Source organism: Toxorhynchites rutilus, chromosome 2 (genome assembly GCF_029784135.1).
Source record: "Toxorhynchites rutilus septentrionalis strain SRP chromosome 2, ASM2978413v1, whole genome shotgun sequence".
Taxonomy (NCBI): domain Eukaryota; kingdom Metazoa; phylum Arthropoda; class Insecta; order Diptera; family Culicidae; genus Toxorhynchites; species Toxorhynchites rutilus.
In genome coordinates, this window is record NC_073745.1 from 176,272,554 (window position 1) to 176,294,221 (window position 21,668).

At 40.9% G+C, this 21,668-nt stretch overlaps 1 protein-coding gene and 1 pseudogene across 4 annotated transcripts in view; both read right to left on the bottom strand.

Moving 5' to 3' along the window:
- The window catches only part of LOC129771216 (protein vav), a 297,434-nt gene that overhangs the window by 124,914 nt on the left and 150,852 nt on the right, over positions 1–21,668 (bottom strand). For 3 of the 4 annotated variants that reach the window (XM_055774640.1, XM_055774641.1, XM_055774643.1), the window contains one exon: positions 12,936–13,055. The exons of the other annotated variant lie outside the window; for it this stretch is intronic. In XM_055774640.1, coding sequence (XP_055630615.1) covers positions 12,936–13,055 — 120 coding nt within the window. The remainder of the gene's footprint in view (positions 1–12,935; positions 13,056–21,668) is intronic. 4 annotated transcript variants of the gene reach the window in all.
- On the bottom strand, positions 20,239–21,166 carry LOC129771221 (39S ribosomal protein L4, mitochondrial-like; annotated as a pseudogene).

A 21,668-nucleotide genomic window follows, 5' to 3' on the forward strand; every position in this document is an offset into this window, starting at 1 on the left:
CTGGCGAAAAAATTGCCATTGTGCAAAACGAATAGTGTTGCCATTTACATTACTCAACAAGCGTAAACACCTGAGCTGAGGAGAAAGAACAAATGCAAAGGTGTTGATGAATGGCGAATAATGTTAAAATCGATGATGAAGTGATGATTTTCCTACAGCCTTGTGGGAACCGGTTTGTTTGTGGTTTTGATAGGTTTTACATCAGGTACAGCTGTTACGCACACAAATTTTGCTCGCTCACAAATTTAGCAATGGATTCTCATTGTATATTCACCTATGGGAGTAAATGCGAGAGTAGATGTTGATGATTCTTTTACAACGGAGACTGGTATGTACAGTCACTTGCTTAGAACAGTTGAGTTGTCAAAAGTAAGACATGAGTGAGACATGAGATAGACGAAAATAAATGACAATGCGGGGATATTATTATAAATGACCAGGATTATAAAATCATTGGTTGACGGCGCCAGTGGTTGTGTGGTTAGCGTAACAGCCTCACAATCCGATCGGCCTGGGTTCAATCCCAGCTGGCGTCGTTGGGATTTTCTGAGGCGAAAAATCTCTGGTTACGTCTTCCTTCGGAGGGGAAGTAAAAAGAAGTTGGCCCGGCTCATGAGTTGTTGAGTCTGATAGGTAGGAACAGGTGGAGTCGCCTCCCTGTTGTCGGTGATTGGTACTAAAGTGGCGGAAATAGGCCGACGAAAAATAAGCGAAGATAAAAAAAAAAAAAAATAAAATCATGTATCAAACTTTTACTATCATAAATTAATTTTCGGAGCAATGCACATCCACAACATTTTAGGCCAAACATGCATTAATGTTTTGATGTTTAGTGATACAAATAATACATTTACAGGATGGCTTTTTCAAGCAGAATCAAACCCTTTGATGTCAACATCGAAACTAGTCGCCTGACATCCGAATGGGAAACCTGGAAACTAGATTTGGAGTCGTTCTTTCTAGCACATGGCGTCGAGAAGCAGTCTGACAAGCGAGCACAGCTGGCTTACTTCGGAGGACCAGGGCTGCAGGAACTACTTCGCCATCTTCCTGGTACCAATCAGGTGCCTCATGTTTCAGTTGATCCACCGTACTATGACGTGGCCATCAATACTTCGAGCCATTTCGTCGTAAGACATATGAGCGTCATTTGTTCCATCAAATTATGCAACAACCAGAAGAGCGATTCGCGGATTTTGTAATGAGACTGCGGAAACAGATTGCAAGATGCTATTATGATTCTAGTGTTGTAGATGAGCTAATTGCCGACCGGATTGCTCAAGGATGTATTTCAGAGGAGCTACGGACGAAATTATTGCAGAAGGACCGCACACTAGAAGAAGTGATAACGTTGGGCACGAGCATGGCAGAGTCTCATCAACAATCCAAGAAGCTCAGGCCTGTTGGACGCCAAGATCAACAAGTACACGCTGTGTCCAATCGACAGTTCAGGAATGATCAACATTCGATCAAGCATCAATCTATTTACCATTCCAAAAACCAGAATAATACCCGGTTCATTTGCTATGGTTGCGGCAAACGAGGGCATAAACATGGAAGTATCGAATGCCCTGCCAAGAATACAAAATGCGCTACTTGCGGAAAGGTTGGACACTGGGCAAAACGTTGTTACAGTCAAGGTAGACATAGCGGTGGACCAAAGCGGCGATTTGACAATCTTGCACCATATCCGAGGACTAAGCGTATCCGTGCGGTATCCGATGAAAAGGATAATGAACAAGCGAATGACTATGTGTTCTATGCGATGGGCGGAAATGTTTTCACATTCAAAGTAGGAGGTGTTCAGGTACCCATGACAATCGATTCCGGATCAGACGCGAATATCATTACCAAGGAAGTTTGGGAACAATTGAAAGAGTCTAAAGTAAAAACAACGGGAATGACTACAAATGCGGATAGGTCTCTCATTGGTTATGCCAGTAAACAACCAATGAAAATCTCCGGGACGTTCACTGCGGAGATAGAGGCAGGGAAGAATAAGACGTTTGCAAAGTTCTACGTGGTAGAAGATGGGCAACGCTCCTTATTAGGTGATTATACAGCGAAAAACCTGAACGTACTTAAGGTCGGGTTTGGTGTTGATGCAGTTGAGTCGAATTCAAAGACACCGTTTCCGAAAATTCGGGGGGTGGTTATCGAGATACCAATGGATCGCGATGTTCAGCCAGTGCAACAGGCGTATAGGAGACCCCCGATCGCATGGGAATCCAAAATTGAAGATAAACTGCGTTCTCTATTGGACATGGACATCATCGAGCGGGCCCCAGGCCCTTCGCCTTGGGTATCACCAATAGTTCCCGTAATGAAGGACTCCGGTGAGATTCGGTTGTGCATTGATATGCGCAGAGCAAATCAAGCTGTGCTGCGCGAATCCCATCCGTTGCCTCTTGTTGATGAGCTGCTTGGATCTGTATGTGGTGCTGCACGATTTTCTAAAATCGACATAAAAGACGCCTACCATCAGGTCGAGATATCGGAACGATCACGGCCAATAACTACGTTTATAACCAAACAGGGTCTTTTCAGGTAGATATTGATTGAATAAAACTAACGTTCGAAACCGCGAGCGCTTGTCGTCTGGAAAATCTGTCATGCCTTTATTATTTACTTGTTAACGTTTTCATTAGGTACAAGCGGCTCATTTTTGGAGTAAGTTGTGCGCCTGAGCTATTCCAAAAGGTAATCGAGTCAGTTGTCGTGGGTTTGGATGGTATCATCGTATATCTGGATGATGCAGTTGTTTACGGTACGACCATTGAAGAACATGATCGAAGATTGGCTGCAGTTCTTAAGAGGTTTTCTGACTTTGACATCCTACTCAATGAAAAAAAGTGTGTGTATAGTGTTGATTCTCTGGAATTTCTGGAACATCAACTATCCATCCAAGGAGTCAAACCAACCGAAAGTAGAATTTCGGCTATACAAAATTTCCGGGAACCAAACAATTTGTCGGAGCTTAGGAGTTTTCTGGGTCTGGTTTGCTACGTCGGAAGATTTGTTCCAAAGCTAGGTTCATTGACTGATCCTCTAAGACAGCTTCTTCGTTCAAAAGGTTTAAATGGAAATCAGAGCAATCTGCTGCCTTTCAGCGAATTAAAGATGAAATCAGTCAAATTCATCATCTGGGTTTTTTTTCAATCCGAAACATCAAACAAAATTAATGACAGATGCAAGTCCCACTGGGCTAGGAGCAGTACTTCTTCAAATTGATTCACAAGGACAATACAGAGTAATCGCGTATGCTAGTAAAGCTCTAACGGAATTGGAAAAAAAATATTTTCAGACCGAGCGAGAAGCTTTATCACTAGTGTGGGGAGTGGAGAAATTCCGTCTGTATCTATTGGGCATCACATTTACGTTAGTAACAGATTGCAAGGCTTTGAAATTTCTGTTCAATCCTAGATCCAGGCCTTGTGCTCGGATTGAACGGTGGGTACTCAGGCTTCAAGGATATACGTTTAAAGTAGAACATATTGCTGATTCTGAGAATCTAGCCGATGCACTATCAAGGTTGAGCAGACCAGACAGTGAAACGTTTGATGAGCCGATGGAAGGATATATTCGAAACATTGTTGCAAATACGGTGCCAATTGCAGTAACGGTTGAGAAGGTTGCGGAGGACTCTAACAGCGATGAAACAATTCAAAGAGTTCTTGACGCATTGAAAGAGGGCGTTCGGGACAACATACCGAATGAGTTCAAGCCCTACATGAACGAGTTATGTTCGGTAGATGGAATGCTTTTGAGAAGTAATCGACTGGTAATTCCAAAACAGCTGCAGGAACGTGTTATCAGTTTGGCCCACGAAGCCCATCCAGGAATGGCGGCAATGAAACGACGGCTCCGGCAAAAGGTTTGGTGGCCGTTAATTTTTAATTTTTTTTCATATGGCGTTAGCCTCACGGGGCCGGGAGTTCAATACTTTGACAATTTTTCTTATTATCTATGTTAGTAATATGTAACCGATTACTCGCGGTTGGCTCGAGGTTAGTATTACAAGTGTTCAGGTTGCCAGATAATTTTTATTAATGTATAATTCAACTCCTCATACATCAACCGGAGTGGCACCGTCAACCCTCATGTTTGGGCGTGTGTTTCGTGACAAACTTCCGGCGTTTGGTGAAGCAACTCGACGAACGGAACAAGAAGCGGTTCGCGATCGTGATTGGGAAAAGAAACTGAAGGACGCGGAATACACAAATGCACGCCGTCAAGCCAAGCCGTCTGAACTGAGGGAGGGAGATACAGTAGTGTGTAAGCGAATGATGAAGGAAAACAAACTGTCAACGACATATTCTCCGGAAGAATACGAAATAATTGAACTACGTGGTTCAGATGCAACTTTACGGTCGGTCCAATCAGATCGCGTAGTGCATCGAAATGTATCTCATTTGAAGCGATTGCCAGGAAATACAACTGCTGTACAACCATCAACAAACGAACTGCCATCAGTACATAACGACGGAAATGCATTCATCAAGGAGGGCATCGTTGAATGTGCACCCTCCATTAGCTCCACGCGACCAGCTAGAACACAACAACGGCCAGCTTACCTTAACGAATATCACACGAATGCAGTAAGCGACTTTTGAGTGTAGGGGGGATGTCGGGACGAGTTAGCCCTTTTGGTGAACAGCAGCAACGAGCGGCTGATCTGGCAGCACTGATTGACGAAGTAGTTAGTTGAGAACAGAAGTTAATCGCGACGACATCGTTTGTGAAGCTTGTGTGTGTGGAAATAAAGATTGGTTATAAAGGTTGAATTTTATGCGTTATAATTTCGTCGATCCGACAGAAGGGTTTCCCATCAACAGAAATTTGAAATTCATAATGCAACTATACAAATCGACCACCTGTCCATTATGCCCCCACTGTACGTCTTACCCGCGGCTCCCCTACTATGTCGCTACGTACTATGTAAGTTTTCATTGCAAAATTTTCGACATCACCAACGTACTCAATATCATATCCTACATGACAGAGATGATGATGCATTCTTCGGCATAAGCTTCGAGTAACCGGTCATGTGCTGTGAGCGTCTCCGTTAAAGCATTGTTTTCGGTTACCGTTGGCTGTTATTATTTTTTTTTATCGCCCGGGTGTGCTTTTTTCGCGCGTTTTCGAACTGTTCGAGATATCGTAAAACGCAGTGTGAACTTGGAATTAGTGAGAAAAATCATCAAAGCCTGGCAAGGCCAGCCGGCTTTCAGTTTTCGCCGATTTGTCGCCATCGCAATCGAAGTCGGACATCGGTGGTCAGTTGCGCGCACACAATACCAGCGCGATTCGCTGCTCACTTACAGCAGTGTGAAGGAGAGCATCACTTCTTAGTGGTATGTGATAGTGCCGAGCGCTCAAGCGCTCCGATTGAGAAGCAAGCAGCGGTTGCCAGTTCATCAGCACTGGGGTGCATTGTGGTGAATAGAAATAAATAAGATATAAGATTTATTTTTATTAATTTTTTTTTATTTTTTTTAAATTATTATTATTATTATTAAAAACAAAATATTAGAATATAAGTACCAATTACAGAATGGCAGAAGGAGGGGGAGGATCTCCAGATATGGAGATCTCTGATGATGACTCCCCTCTGGTTGAAAAAAGTTCTAATAAAGGAACAGTGAAGACACTTAAACGCGTTCCTACACCAGATGCACCAGATGTTTCGTCCGGGGACGAGTCTGCTAACTCTAGCAAGCCCCCCTCTAAAAAACCTGCAAATATCTCCTCTCCAACCCCCCTCGCACCTACCCCAGCTCAGATTTCGCCACCCCATCCTGTTGTCCCCGATCCTCTTCAATCCTCGTCATCTCCTTCTCCTTCTGCTGTCTTCTCTCCACGTGTCAAGGTCTATCCTGAAGATGCACCTGGAACTGGTCCGTGGGTTGTTTTCTTCAGGCCTAAGCCAAACGGAAAAGCACTTAATGTTATTCAGATCATGAAAGATCTGGCAAGATACTCCTCCGTGACAGAAATTTCGAAGGTTAGACCGACCAAACTGCGTGTTGTCGTGGCTGATCGGAAAGACGCAAACGGTATTGTCGTCGACCAGAGGTTTACCCTGGAATATCGTGTCTACGTGCCTTCCCATGACGTAGAAATCTCGGGGGTGATAACCGAAACGGGTCTGACGTGCAAATCAATTATGGAAGGAGATGGCAGATTTAAAAAGCTGCCTTTGATTAAGGTTAAAATCTTAGAATGCCGACAACTCGGCAAAGTTTCCCAGGAAGGGAAAGAATCGAAATTTACGCCGTCCGACTCGTTTAGAGTCACTTTTGCTGGCTCCGCCCTCCCTGACTACGTTATGGTGGACAAATTGAGGCTACCGCTGCGACTCTTCGTGCCAAAGCCCATGACTTGCCTGAAATGCAAGTCAGTTGGTCACACAGCAGCTTACTGCGCCAACAAGGAGCGCTGTGTCACTTGCGGAGAGCAACATGTGGACAAATCCTGCAGTGCGATTGAGCAAAAGTGTCCATATTGCGGAGGAACTCCACACGTGCTCTCGGCTTGTGAAACTTACAAGAGTCGCTGGGAGAAGCAGAAGCGCTCTTTAAAGGAACGCTCGAAGCGCACTTTTGCGGAAATTTTAAAGGGCGCTTCTCCATTGGCCCAACAGCAATAACCTTTAACCGCAAACAATGTCTTCGCTTCGCTGCCAGTTGACGAAATGGAAGCGGATACAGCTAACGAGGGCACACCGTACATCTTCCAAGGGAATCCCCGGCGCAAAAATGTGACCACTCCTAAAGTTCAAGGACAAGCCCCTCCGGTTATACCCTCTGTTAGCATGCCTAAAAATTCGAGTGCAGCGGACAAGCAAAATCAGGTTCCTCCTGGCTTCCGTGGGAATAATTCACCTTCGAACGACCCAGCACTCGAAGGGACATCAAAAACCCCAACTGTCCCTATTTTACCGTCAAGTTCAACTTCCCAATCGGGATTTATAAAGTTGACTGACCTTGTGGCTCAAATCTTCACATGCTTTAATGTTTCCGACTCCATCAGAACCATTGTCATATCAATGCTTCCAGTATTAAAGACAATTTTGCAACAATTGATGCAAACATGGCCCCTCCTTGCAATGATTATCTCTCTTGATGTCTAATTCAAATAGAGAGGTCGGAGATATCACTGTTTTACAGTGGAATTGTCGTAGTCTTATCCCTAAATTGGATACATTCAAATTTTTAATTCATAAGTTTAATTGTGATGTTTTTGCTCTGTCCGAAACCTGGCTTTCTTCGCGAGATGATCTTTTTTTCCACGATTTTAATATTATACGCTTGGACCGTGATGACAGATACGGAGGGGTGCTATTGGGGATCAATAAGTGCCACTCATTTTTTCGTATTGACCTTCCATCTATTGGAGGGATCGAAGCTGTTGCTTGTCATGCAAACATCAGAGGCAAAGACCTCTGTATTGTCAGCTTGTATTGGCCTCCGAGAGCTGCGGTTAGCCGCAAACAACTTGATGACATGTGCTCACTCCTTCCTGAGCCACGATTGATCTTGGGAGACTTCAACTCTCACGGAACTGCCTGGGGGGAACAGTACGACGACAATCGTTCATTGTTGATATATGACCTTTGTAACAGTTTCAATATGACCGTTTTGAACACTGGGGAAACAACACGTGTATCTAAACCTCCTGCTAACCCAAGCGCTATTGACCTCTCGCTTTGCTTTCGAGCACTATCACTATCGTTAGATTGCAAGTGGAATGTAATCCAGAATCCCAACGGTAGTGATCACTTGCCAATAAAAATTTCCATCACCATTGGGTCGAATTCTTCTGAATCTATAAACATGGCATATGAACTCACAAGACACATTGACTGGAAAAAATATGCGGACGCGATTACTCTAGCCATCAATTCCAGAGATGGTTTACCTCCATTGGAGGAGTATAACTTCCTTTCTCGTTTGATACATGACAGCGCGGTTCGCGCTCAAACGAAACCCATCCCAGGTTCCACCATTCGCCGAAGGCCTCCCAATCCATGGTGGGATAGCCAATGTTCAAAGCTTTATGTAGAAAAATCGAATGCATTTAAAGCTTTTCGGAAACGTGGAACCCCTGAAAATTTTCAAACGTATTTAACCCTTGAGAATCAGTTCAAAAATTTGACCAAAGGGAAAAAACGTGCGTATTGGCGAAATTTCGTGGGAGGTTTGTCACGAGAAACGTCAATGAAAAAATTATGGAAAGTGGCTCGAAACATGAGAAATCGCTCTTCATCAAATGAAAGCGAAGAATATTCACATCGTTGGATTTTTAATTTTGCACGGAAGGTTTGTCCTGATTCCGCTCCTGTGCAAAAAATTGTTCGAGATATACCACAAGATAGGTGCGATCTTGATTCCGAGTTTTCGATGGTAGAATTCTCTCTTGCTCTCCTTTCATGTAACAATTCTGCTCCGGGATCGGATAGAATTAAGTTCAACTTGCTGAAAAACCTCCCTGATGTTGCGAAACATCGCTTGTTGAATTTATTCAGTCGGTTTCTGGAGCATAATATTGTTCCAGATGATTGGAGACAAGTACGAGTTATAGCTATTCAAAAACCCGGAAAACCCGCGTCCGACTTCAATTCATACCGCCCAATAGCAATGCTGTCTTGTATACGGAAATTGTTGGAGAAAATGATCTTGTTTCGCCTTGATCGTTGGGTTGAAACGAATGGCTTACTCTCAGATACACAATATGGGTTCCGCAGGGGCAAGGGGACGAATGATTGCGTTGCTTTCTTCAGAAATTCAAATGGCTTACGCCGGAAAAAAACAAATGGCTTCAGTATTCTTGGACATAAAGGTGGCCTTTGATTCTGTTTCAATAGAGGTTTTGTCAGACAAATTACACTCTCGGGGTCTGCCGCCTATATTGAACAATATGTTATATAACTTGCTTTGTGAGAAGCATTTGAACTTTTCTCACGGAGATTCTCTTACGGGTCTCTTACATGGGCCTCCCCCAGGGCTTATGTTTAAGCCCCCTTTTGTACAACTTCTATGTAAGCGATATCGACAACTGCCTTACACAAAATTGCAGCCGAAGACAACTTGCAGATGATGGAGTGGTCTCTGTCGTAGGATCAACAGAATCCGACCTACAAGAACCCTTACAAGATACTTTGAACAATTTTTCAACCTGGCCCATTGGGCTAGGGATCGAATTCTCCACGGAGAAAACAGAGATGGTGGTTTTTTCTAAGAAGCATAGACCAGCAAGACCAAAGCTTCAACTTTTGGGTAAACCGATCACTCATGCTATGTCATTCAAGTATCTTGGAGTTTGGTTCGACTCCAAATGTACTTGGGGGGCCCATATTAGGTATCTGAGTAAAAAATGTCAACAAAGAATAAACTTTCTCCGTACAATTACCGGCACCTGGTGGGGAGCCCATCCCGAAGATCTTATAATGTTGTATCGAACAACTATTCTCTCAGTGATGGAGTATGGCAGTTTCTGTTTTCAATCAGCTGCCAAAACACATTCGCTCGATTAAACACACAGTTTAATCGAGCGAATTCAGTATCTTTGTCTCCGTATTGCGTTGGGATGTATGCTCTCAACGCATACCATGAGCCTCGAGGTTCTGGCAGGCGTACTCCCACTAAAAGATCGCTTCAATTTATTATCTCTTCGGTTCCTCATCCGGTGTAAGGTTATGAACCCATTGGTGATCGGAAATTTTGAGCAGCTGATCGAGCTAAATTTTCACTCTGGATTCATGAGCCCATATCATGAATTCATCTCCATGCAGGTTGATCCTTCTTCGTATATTCCCAACCGTGTTTGTTTTCCTGACTACATCAATTCCTCTGTACATTTTGATCGGTCCATGAAGCAAGATATCCATGAATATTCAGATTATCAACGAACGAGGATCGCTCCAACGATTTTCGATGCAAAGTATGGGGGTATCAATTGTGATAATATGTACTTTACTGATGGGTCCACTATAAACGAGTTCACAGGATTTGGAGTGTTCAACAAAATTTTCAGCACCTCCCATAGTCTTCATTTCCTTGCTCAGTGTATGTTGCTGAATTGGCAGCGATACACTGGGCGCTGGACAGCGTCGCCTCACGACCTGTTGAACACTATCACATTGTAACGGATAGTCTTAGCTCCGTCGAAGCTATCCGTTCAGTGAGGCCGGAAAAGCACTCGCCGTACTTCCTTGAGAGAATACGAGAAATTTTGAGTGCTTTATCCAGACGCTGTTATGTCATTACCTTTGTGTGGGTCCCTTCTCATTGCTCAATTCCGGGTAATGAGAGGGTGGACTCATTAGCAAAGGTAGGTGCGATTGAAGGCGATATTTATCAGCGTCAAATCGCCTTCAATGAATTTTACTCTTTAGCCCGTAAAAATACCATCGCTAACTGGCAACGCAAATGGAACGAAGATGAATTGGGCCGGTGGCTTCACTCGATTATCCCTAAGGTTAGCCTCAAACCATGGTTCAAAAGTCTGGACTTGAGTCGGGACTTTATTCGCACCTTCTCCCGACTCATGTCCAATCACTGTTCGTTAGACGCGCTACTCTTTCGTTTCAATCTGGCCGGCAGCAATATCTGCGTTTGTGGCCGAGGTTACCACGACATCGAACACGTTGTTTGGTCGTGTGAGGTGTATCTTGTTGCCAGATCGTGTTGGCTCGGTTAGACCTTGATTACATGTCCCAAATATATGTTTTCCTTAAATCTATCGATGTTCGTGTGTGATTATCCTTATATCCTTATACCCTCCATTTCTTCCTTTGTGAGTTGCTATAAACAGGAGAATGAAATGTAAATTCACAATAGATGTACGAATAGATTTAAGAATTGAGTGTGTGTGATTCTCAACATTGTAATAATTTCCTTATACCCCATCCTTTTCCTGAGAAAAATATGTCACCCTTCTAATCTCGAGTCCACCGCGAGTAATCGGTTTCCCACATTACTAACCATAGATTTAAGAAAATTGTTTATATATATAGTTTTAAAAATATATTTAAGATTTCGGCTCCTTTAAACTTATGTAACTGAGCCTGTAAAAATAAACGAATTTATAAAAAATAAAAAAAAATAAAAAGAGATGATGAAAGCTGTATCAACGTTTAATTGTTTAAACCAGGCTCTCGTCGAAATTATGGGCCACAACCATATTGAGTTGTATTGGTGGGGTTACATTACTTCCCCCTTGCTTCGTTCGAATTCATCAGCTTCTATAGAACAAAATTGTTTGTTTCTCTTCACTTAGAAAAATCCTCGGTCGAAAACTACCAAATACATTTGGTAATGCAAAATTAGTAGAATGTACAAATTTTTTGTACATATTGTCAACAAACCCGCACCCCTACCAGAGATTAGTATATTTTACTCGATAACATTAGTAAGCTTGGATATTGTCACATCTGAAAACTGGCGAGAAAAACGCGTATTAACCATTTTCATTGTTCCCATAAGGCAATACGGAGGTATAATAAGAATATAATTCTGATACGTGCATTTTCGGCGAGAAAATGTAGCCGATATTGGGCTTCCGAAGCATGGTTCTGCTTGACATATGTGTTTATTAGTACGGTCGAAAATGACTATAGATTGGTAGTATTTACCAAAAAAAATCGTTATATTTACTAATTATTTCTCTCAGTGTTCGTACAATCGAATTTTCGTGCGTACTCCTATCCAAAGTAACCTTAATTAGCATTAGGCGGCGGTGACACTGGATGCAGAAAAGTGGTCGTACGAATTGTATGCAATAGTGAAAGTAAACAACCACATTGAGTTGTATTGGTGTGGTTACATTGCTTCCCCCTTGCTTCGTTCAAATTCGCTAGCTTCTATCGAACAAAATTGTTTGTTTCTCTTCGTACAATCAAATTTTCATGCGTTTAACAATTCTTTATAACGAAGAACATAATTTATTACAAAAAATTCGATGCATTCTAAATTAATATTCGAAGTGGTAAACAAGTTTTTTTTCTCTATCATAGTAACTTTCAACACATTTCGGCTGGTTCGTCACTTTTACTTCCATTTTTGGAAGAATGTCGGGAGTGAAAATTGACTCGTGATCTCTGCGTGAGAGATATGGATGCCAGATCGCCTCCTTTCGATGAGTTCGATTGTGTATACAGGGAAACTTCGATATAACGTACCCTCGTTATAACGTACCTTCGATATAACGTCACTCGATATAACGTACATTTTACCTCGATATAACGTACACATTTCCAAAGTGTAAAGGAAAATTTTTTTCAATATTTTTTTTCTGATAGAACAATGAATCACCTGTATTGTGATGCTAAAGCAAGTTTTGTACTTTCAATAAATTCCGAAACACAGCTGGTTTTGTGATTCCGGATTCTAAATGAATCAAGCTTTAATCAACAGTACGAAGGAAAACATCATGAGAAAGGCTAGCTTCGTCTTCTGATTGAAGTTATTCATTAACTTTACTAAAACAGCAACACAATAATGTATTATAGACTACGTTTGTGAGTACTTTATTATGCTTCGATATAACGTACAATTCGATACAACGTACAATTTTGAAAGTGAAATGTACGTTATATCGAAGTTTACCTGTATATTATTGAAAATCATCTGGAAACCATCACTTGCGTTCACTCGCGACCAAACACTCCACAAAGTTTCGCTGCATCGAAATCGCGAAATCGCAGAGTAGTGGAATCGCTTGATGTGTGACGTATTAAATAATACGCTAAGGGGTTCAGGTTGCCTCGGTGAAATCCCGATTTAACCTCCATTCATTTCAAAATCCTATTTCCTGGAAGAGGAATCTGCGCTAACACGAAGACGTAAAATTTGATAAGCTTGATAATGTTTATCAAAATATTTTTATGTTGTACTATACACAAATAAATTATCACATCATATTATGTTACATACCGGGCTGGTTTCTTGTACTAGCTTGTCTAATAATAGATGATATTTCAAAATCCTTTGCATTGGTACAGATAATATATCACGTAACTGCAGGCGTCCACCGCTGTGTTCTTTTTGGCATTGCTGTAAAAGATTAAATATTTTTATGCTTTTTCTACGTAGTTAAAGTGATTTGAAGTTATGAATCGATCGACCACCCCCGAACCAGTTCAAAATTAACTCATAACTTTATGCTTCATTCGCAACAAACAAAGTTTTCCTGCAAAAACAGTAGTGTGGTATCTGATGTATAAAATAAAGTCCCGTACGAATAAAGTGCGCTACACATACAACGTCCCGTTACTATTCTCTTGAACTTGAGTGCGATCCACATACAGCATCCACGTTACGTCAATTATTCACGCAATGTTACGTGACGGAACGTGATTTGGACGTTGTATGTGGATCGCACTTTAATTTGCTGACGTCGAAGTTGCCGTTGCTGATGTATGTGAATGCGACCATACGAATATTGGGAGAATATTTGACATTTCATTCGTTACGTTCACTTTACGGTGACGTGACGTTGTATGTGTAGCGCACTTTATTCATCATCACTCAAGAACGGAAAGTCAGATTTCAGTTGTCTTTATTCTTTTGTGTTCGTCAACGTCCAAAGAAAAATGATACAGTGAGGAAAATTGTAAAAATCTGATTTCCCATATGGGCTACAAAGAGAAGTTTACTGGAATCTCCGATTGGAATTCGTGCTGTATGCATTAATAGCGAATTCGTTTTTAAAATGAGTCAGTGCCAAACTGACTCTGTAATAAAAAAACGTTTTCAGTTTCACGAATGCGGTGTTTTGTTGGTGTGCGTTATATAGTCTGATTTGTTTATATTCGCGACGATAAATGTACAGTGTCGACGTCTAATGGCGACGTCATCACATGAAATAAATATTCGATACGTTAAAGTAAATTTTCATTCATAATTTTGATTTTGAAAGCAGGTTTATTCCACCTGAATATCCATCATTATTTTCGCCTCCCAATGAAAGCACACGTAGCTTAATGCCGTCTGCTCGAATATACTTTCAAAATCAGAATCCGAATTGGATTACGATTCCAATAATACAAAAGCAAAAGCAGCAGGTTTTTCATCTTCATAGTTTTTATTTTTAGATTTTCCAAAATATACTCAGAACTTGACAGTTCGGTATAGTTGTATTGGTGAACCCGAGTGCCAACCCGTGAAACATCTCAGTGCGAAACTAACAGCTTTCGGGGCGAACTAGTGCGACACTGAGTGCGAAACTGAGTGAATAAAAAAACGTTTTGACAGCAGTTAGTGCGGCACTGGGGTTGAAACTGAACAAAAACGATTTCGCTATAACAGCTTTCGGGGCGAACCAGTGCGAAACTGACTGAATAAAAACAGGAAGTGGGCTATATCTATGGTATAACCGCAAGGGTGACGTAGGACTATCGTTGATTTAGAGATCATTTGTATGAAGTTGAATCTGAATTCATTCTGAATGAATGAATATTTGGAGAACTTCGAAAACGAGAGCGTTACGTTGGAGGCACAAGGTTTTATGCATCCAATATTGGATACGGAAATATCCTACTGATGGGGAAGAATAATCTTCAGAAGCTATCCTGTTGATTGCGATTGATTGAAAAACCACAAAACCAAATGTATTTGGTCACAGTGTTACATGGATAGAAAACATTCAATTAAACTCTTTCACATGAATATAATTTGAAAATTCCCAAAGGAACTGGCAGATTATTTTCAGTAACGATTAGATATTTCCACATTTTCCTCGATACTGGAAGCCCACCAGTGGTTAATGCCAACTCGATAACCACCTGTTAATAGCACTTGATTGAAACATATTTGGTCACAGTATTACATGGATAGAAAACATTCAATTAAACTCTTTCACATGAATATATTTTGAAAATTCCCAGAGGAACTGGCAGATTATTTTCAGTAACGATTAGTTATTTCCACATTTTCCTCGATACTGGAAGCCCACCAGTGGTTAATGCTAACTCGATAACCACCTGTTAATAGCACTTGATTGAAACATATTTGGTCACAGTGTTACATGGATAGAAAACATTCAATTAAATTCATTCACATGAATATATTTTGAAAATTCCCAAAGGAACTGGCAGATTATTTTCAGTAACGATTAGATATTTCCACATTTTCCTCGATACTGGAAGCCCACCAGTGGTTAATGCCAACTCGATAACCACCTGTTAATAGCACTTAATTGAAACATATTTGGTCACAGTGTTACATGGATAGAAAACATTCAATTAAACTCTTTCACATGAATATATTTTGAGAATTCCCAGAGGAACTGGCAGATTATTTTCAGTAACGATTAGTTATTTCCACATTTTCCTCGATACTGGAAGCACACCAGTGGTTAATACCAACTCGATAACATTCAATTAAACTCTTTCACATGAATATATTTTGAAAATTCCCAAAGGAACTGGCAGATTATTTTCCAGCAATGATTAGATCTTTCCGGAACTTTCTCGATGCTGAATGGCATCCTAACGGAAAGAGTTCTGCGCGTGTATGTGTCGATCCTTCGCCGTCCACCTACTCCAGCACGTTAGGCAACGATGTTGTCTTGTCGATGTCCTCACGAAAAATGAATGTGTCTCACCACCAGAATATCGCTTAAGTATGCTTTTTGTGTGTGATTGAATCGAGAGAAGGTGTGGTTTACAATGGCAATTTGGAAGGCAAACTAGAGGGGAATGAACTCTCTGAGCTCGGAACTTTCGGCGACTGAGCAATAATCGATTGCGGGCGCATACAATATTGGATACGGAAATATCCTACTGATGGGGAAGAATAATCTTCTGAAGCTATCCTGTTAATTGCGATTGATTGAAAAACCACAAAACCAAATGTATTTGGTCACAGTGTTACATGGATAGAAAACATTCAATTAAACTCTTTCACATGAATATATTTTGAAAATTCCCAAAGGAACTGGCAGATTATTTTCAGTAACGATTAGATATTTCCACATTTTCCTCGATACTGGAAGCCCACCAGTGGTTAATGCTAACTCGATAACCACCTGTTAATAGCACTTGATTGAAACATATTTGGTCACAGTGTTACATGGATAGAAAACATTCAATGAAACTCTTTCACATGAATATATTTTGAAAATTCCCAGAGGAACTGGCAGATTATTTTCAGTAACGATTAGTTATTTCCACATTTTCCTCGATACTGGAAGCCCACCAGTGGTTAATACCAACTCGATAACCACCTGTTAATAGCACTTGATTGAAACATATTTGGTCACAGTGTTACATGGATAGAAAACATTCAATTAAACTCTTTCACATGAATATATTTTGAAAATTCCTAGAGGAACTGGCAGATTATTTTCAGTAACGATTAGATATTTCCACATTTTCCTCGATACTGGAAGCCCACCAGTGGTTAATGCCAACTCGATAACCACCTGTTAATAGCACTTGATTGAAACATATTTGGTCACAGTGTAACATGGATAGAAAACATTCAATTAAACTCTTTCACATGAATATATTTTGAAAATTCCCAGAGGAACTGGCAGATTATTTTCAGTAACGATTAGATATTTTCACATTTTCCTCGATACTGGAAGCCCACCAGTGGTTAATGCCAACTCGATAACCACCTGTTAATAGCACTTGGTTGAAACATATTTGGTCACAGTGTAACCTGGATAGAAAACATTCAATTAAACTCTTTCACATGAATATATTTTGAAAATTCCCAAAGGAATTGGCACATTATTTTCCAGCAATGATTAGATCTTTCCGGAACTTTCTCGATGCTGAATGGCATCCTAACGGAAAGAGTTCTGCGCGTGTATGTGTCGATCCTTCGCCGTCCACCTCCTCCAGCACGTTAGGCAACGATGTTGTCTTGTCGATGTCCTCGCGAAAAATGAATGTGTCTCACCACCAGAATATCGCTTAAGTATGCTTTTTGTGTGTGATTGAATCGAGAGAAGGTGTGGTTTACGATGGCAATTTGGAAGGCAAACTAGAGGGGAATGAACTCTCTGAGCTCGGAACTTTCGGCGACTGAGCAATAATCGATTGCGGGCGCATACAATATTGGCAACGGAAATATCCTACTGATGGGGAAGAATAATCTTCTGAAGCTATCCTGTTAATTGCGATTGATTGAAAAACCACAAAACCAAATGTATTTGGTCACAGTGTTACATGGATAGAAAACATTCAATTAAACTCTTTCACATGAATATATTTTGAAAATTCCCAAAGGAACTGGCAGATTATTTTCAGTAACGATTAGATATTTCCACATTTTCCTCGATACTGGAAGCCCACCAGTGGTTAATGCCAACTCGATAACCACCTGTTAATAGCATTTGATTGAAACATATTTGGTCACAGTGTAACATGGATAGAAAACATTCAATTAAACTCTTTCACATGAATATATTTTGAAAATTCCCAGAGGAACTGGCAGATTATTTTCAGTAACGATTAGTTATTTCCACATTTTCCTCGATACTGGAAGCCCACCAGTGGTTAATACCAACTCGATAACCACCTGTTAATAGCACTTGATTGAAACATATTTGGTCACAGTGTTACATGGATAGAAAACATTCAATTAAACTCTTTCACATGAATATATTTTGAAAATTCCCAAAGGAACTGGCAGATTATTTTCCAGCAATGATTAGATCTTTCCGGAACTTTCTCGATGCTGAATGGCATCCTAACGGAAAGAGTTCTGCGCGTGTATGTGTCGATCCTTCGTCGTCCACCTTCTCCAGCACGTTAGGCAACGATGTTGTCTTGTCGATGTCCTCGCGAAAAATGAATGTGTCTCACCACCAGAATATCGCTTAAGTATGCTTTTTGTGTGTGATTGAATCGAGAGAAGGTGTGGTTTACGATGGCAATTTGGAAGGCAAACTAGAGGGGAATGAACTCTCTGAGCTCGGAACTTTCGGCGACTGAGCAATAATCGATTGCGGGCGCATACAATATTGGATACGGAAATATCCTACTGATGGGGAAGAATAATCTTCTGAAGCTATCCTGTTAATTGCGATTGATTGAAAAACCACAAAACCAAATGTATTTGGTCACAGTGTTACATGGATAGAAAACATTCAATTAAACTCTTTCACATGAATATATTTTGAAAATTCCCAAAGGAACTGGCAGATTATTTTCAGTAACGATTAGATATTTCCACATTTTCCTCGATACTGGAAGCCCACCAGTGGTTAATGCCAACTCGATAACCACCTGTTAATAGCCGCGCGTGTATGTGTGTGTAGCGATGTCTTCCCAGGGAACCGTTTGTGGCATCCTTCTCCTCCTGATAGATTCCCTTCTGGCCTAGGGTGCACAAACAGGCTCTTGGTGACACCGTTCATCCGCGCTTTCATGATAAATAAAGAGCTTCACCGCAACAGCGACAACATGCTCCAATCGCTGTTCAATTAGAACTGAGTGGATTTCTTCTTCTTCTTCTTTTTGGCTTTAAGAGGGTTTAAACTTTTCAGTTCATTCGCCTCTACGTAACTGAGTGGATTTCCGAGCGCCGCTCGCTTATATACCGATTGGTGATTTCAATAGCCTGTTTTGAAAGCAATTTTAAGACTATTGAAACAAGTTTTTGGATCAAAAAGTAACAAGTATATAACGCGTAGACATTTTATCTTTCGAATGAAGTGTTTATCATACCATTTCGTTCAGTTGTTTAGGAGCTATTAACGCTCAAAATCTCGGTCTCCGGCGTAACGCTTTCGTTTTCGAAACTTTGATTTTACACCCCGGTATAGAAATGAAAGACGTAGTCCTACGTCAAAAAACGTTTTGACAGCAGTTAGTGCGGCACTGAGGTTGAAACTGAACAAAAACGAATTCGCTATAAGTTTCGTGTTTCTTTATTGTCAATAAGAAATTATGATGGATTTTCTGAAAACCTGAAATTTGACTCAAATCCACACCCTCCAAATCTCACACCTTGCGATTTTTATATTATTGTTTACATTAAGGATAATCTTTATAGCTCAAAAATGAGTTGAAGGCCGCGATAGCTGCCTTCCTGGGTTCTAGAAAATTTATTATTTAGTGACGGTATGAAAAAAATGGTATGGTATGGTTAGATATGTGATATATCCACAAGGTGGACGTAGCGCTGCCGTTGTCTTAGCAATCAATAAGTAACGAACGTATGTCTCTTAAACATTTTATCTTTGGAATGAAGTGATTATCATACCACTTCTTTGAGCCGGAAATGAACCGATTGCTTGAGAAACCCCATAAACGCCATTTTTATCAAAATTGACTTTTTGGCAGATTTTGAGTCCTTGGGGGTACCCACGATAAATACAATACGGTAGTGCGACGTATGAAAAAGGCCTATCAGCCATCTTGTATTTTTCTGCAGTGTTTGTAAACAATCAGCAATATTTTGCAATATATATTTTTTTGCTTTCTGTGTGTGGAATTGTTTCGGTTATTCTGAATTTCTGCAGGGAGAGAGTGTTGATGAATAAGGGCAAAGTTGTGATGTTAAAATGACTGGAACTGTGGCAATAAGAGCATTGAAAAGTTGAAAGGTAAGTATTTTACGGTTAACGCTAGGTTTGTAATATACTCTATCTTATTTTATGTTTCAGCTTAAGCGCTGAAACAAGTGGCGCATTTGATGAACACATTCCAGCAATTGCACACTCTCACTACTGTTAGCTACAATGCGAAGTACGCAAAGGAAGGTATTGCAAAGGCACCTTCCGCTGCTCCATCGGAAATAGGATCGGAGCCAGACAATGAGGCGAAAACTGAGCATCCACGGGGGAGCCGATAACGAGAATATGCATGAACGCGGGATTTTACTTTCGAAGGAAAAGGAATCTACTCCGAATAAAATGTGTAAGTAATCGGCCAAACACTTTGTTCACAGGGACAAGAAGCACAAGCGCGATGGGTTGTCGGACAAATGACCCTGTTGCACTGTATCATGCAAATAAAAAAGAATGGAAACGGTTCAAAGATCGTCTACCAGAAGAAAACAACCATTCCGAGCTTAGATGGAGAGTGCGAAACAAACTGTTAGGTGAAAAGTAATCATCTCTTACAACATTCCGTCATTGACTGCCAAATTCCGTCCAAAACGAGCGATTCGTGATTTGAAGTCTCTAGCATAAGTAAAAAAAACAGATTAATGTTACATTATGATTAAAACGTAAATTTGGATCAAACAAAACTCGATTTTATTTCATGATGCTAATGATTTACCGATCGACATGGAATTTCGTCATAAGTGACCTCGCAACGTTGCGATGTAAATGTTCGCTTAGTTTCAATTTCCTGCGCTGCGCTTCTAGTCAGAACAAAAGTGTTGTGTTTAAGTATTCAGTCCATAAACGGACATCAGATTTATATGTTCGACTGCATCCGTTCCAGCGGTTATATTCCTCGGCATAATATCGCTGCTATCGATGAACAAAACTGACAGTCCCCATGCTCGCTCATGAGCCAAATCCTTTAGATATTGTGGATCATCTGTCGGAATTTCCAAACTCTAGACAACATGTAGATCATCCTGGGCAAGTTTGATCGACAGCGTCGATACTAATCCTAACACCCGAGTGAAGAACGGCAGCATGTAGAAATGAGTCGTTGGTGACCGTGGTTCGTGAGCAATTCCACCCCCACGGAACAGAGGAGAACGAATCGAACCATGCTGCGTCCGGCCAAGTCCTTTCTGGGGCCAAGGTTTGCGTCCTCCTCCATAAACTTCGTTTCTCATTTTAGCATGGTGACAATAAGAACATTGAAATGTTGAAAGTGTCGGGTGGTGATGGAAGTGTTTTATCCGCGTTTTGCAGTCAAATCTCTTCCCACCGTCCTCTGTATATTTATACCGTTTCCTCTCAGGCGCTTATTGACGACATGGTCACATCTTTATTCCACACATTTTGGAGGATACCTACATCGACTATTAAATTTTCAGAAAAAGTTCTACGAACCCCCTTAAATTGGGATTGCAAATATTCGTTTGTCCATGTTTCCAATTATCATCACGTCATAATCGCGGGCTGCGCTGAGATAGGTATACCATTTCATTCTTCTTTGTTCTTTGTTTACATCTGATATTATAAGTAGATTGCGCAACTTAGCTCAATAGAAATGTCCTCCGACTCGGATTATGTTCCAGACACGACCCTGAAACAGAAGCGTGGATTTCAGCGGACAACAGAATACAAAGTGAAAATTATAAAGAGGGTGAGGGTCGAAGGAACGGCATACATAGATGGAAGGGGATATTCCAGATGTAAAAATGGAAGCGGATTGCAACTGCAGGTAGGTTTGGTTGGATGAAAGTTATCGAGGACAGTCGTAATTAAGCGATCTTACAATCTAGGTGCACCAAAAACTGTTGCAGCTTCATTCCGGAAACTGACAAAGTGCGCTTTTTCCGGAAATTCCGAAGGTTTAAAAATATAAATGAACAGGATTACTTGCAAATCATGCATGTGCCTAATATTTCTGTCCAGCATACGTTTTATTTGAGACAGCTTACGGTGAATGTCTTCGGTTTGAAGGATGGTAGTGCTAAATTCTTCATGTACCACGAAGGTGAACATCAGGGAATGTCACGCGATAACATTTTCGCGGCTTTGCTAACCAATCGCCTTTGAATATACGATGGGATCGATCG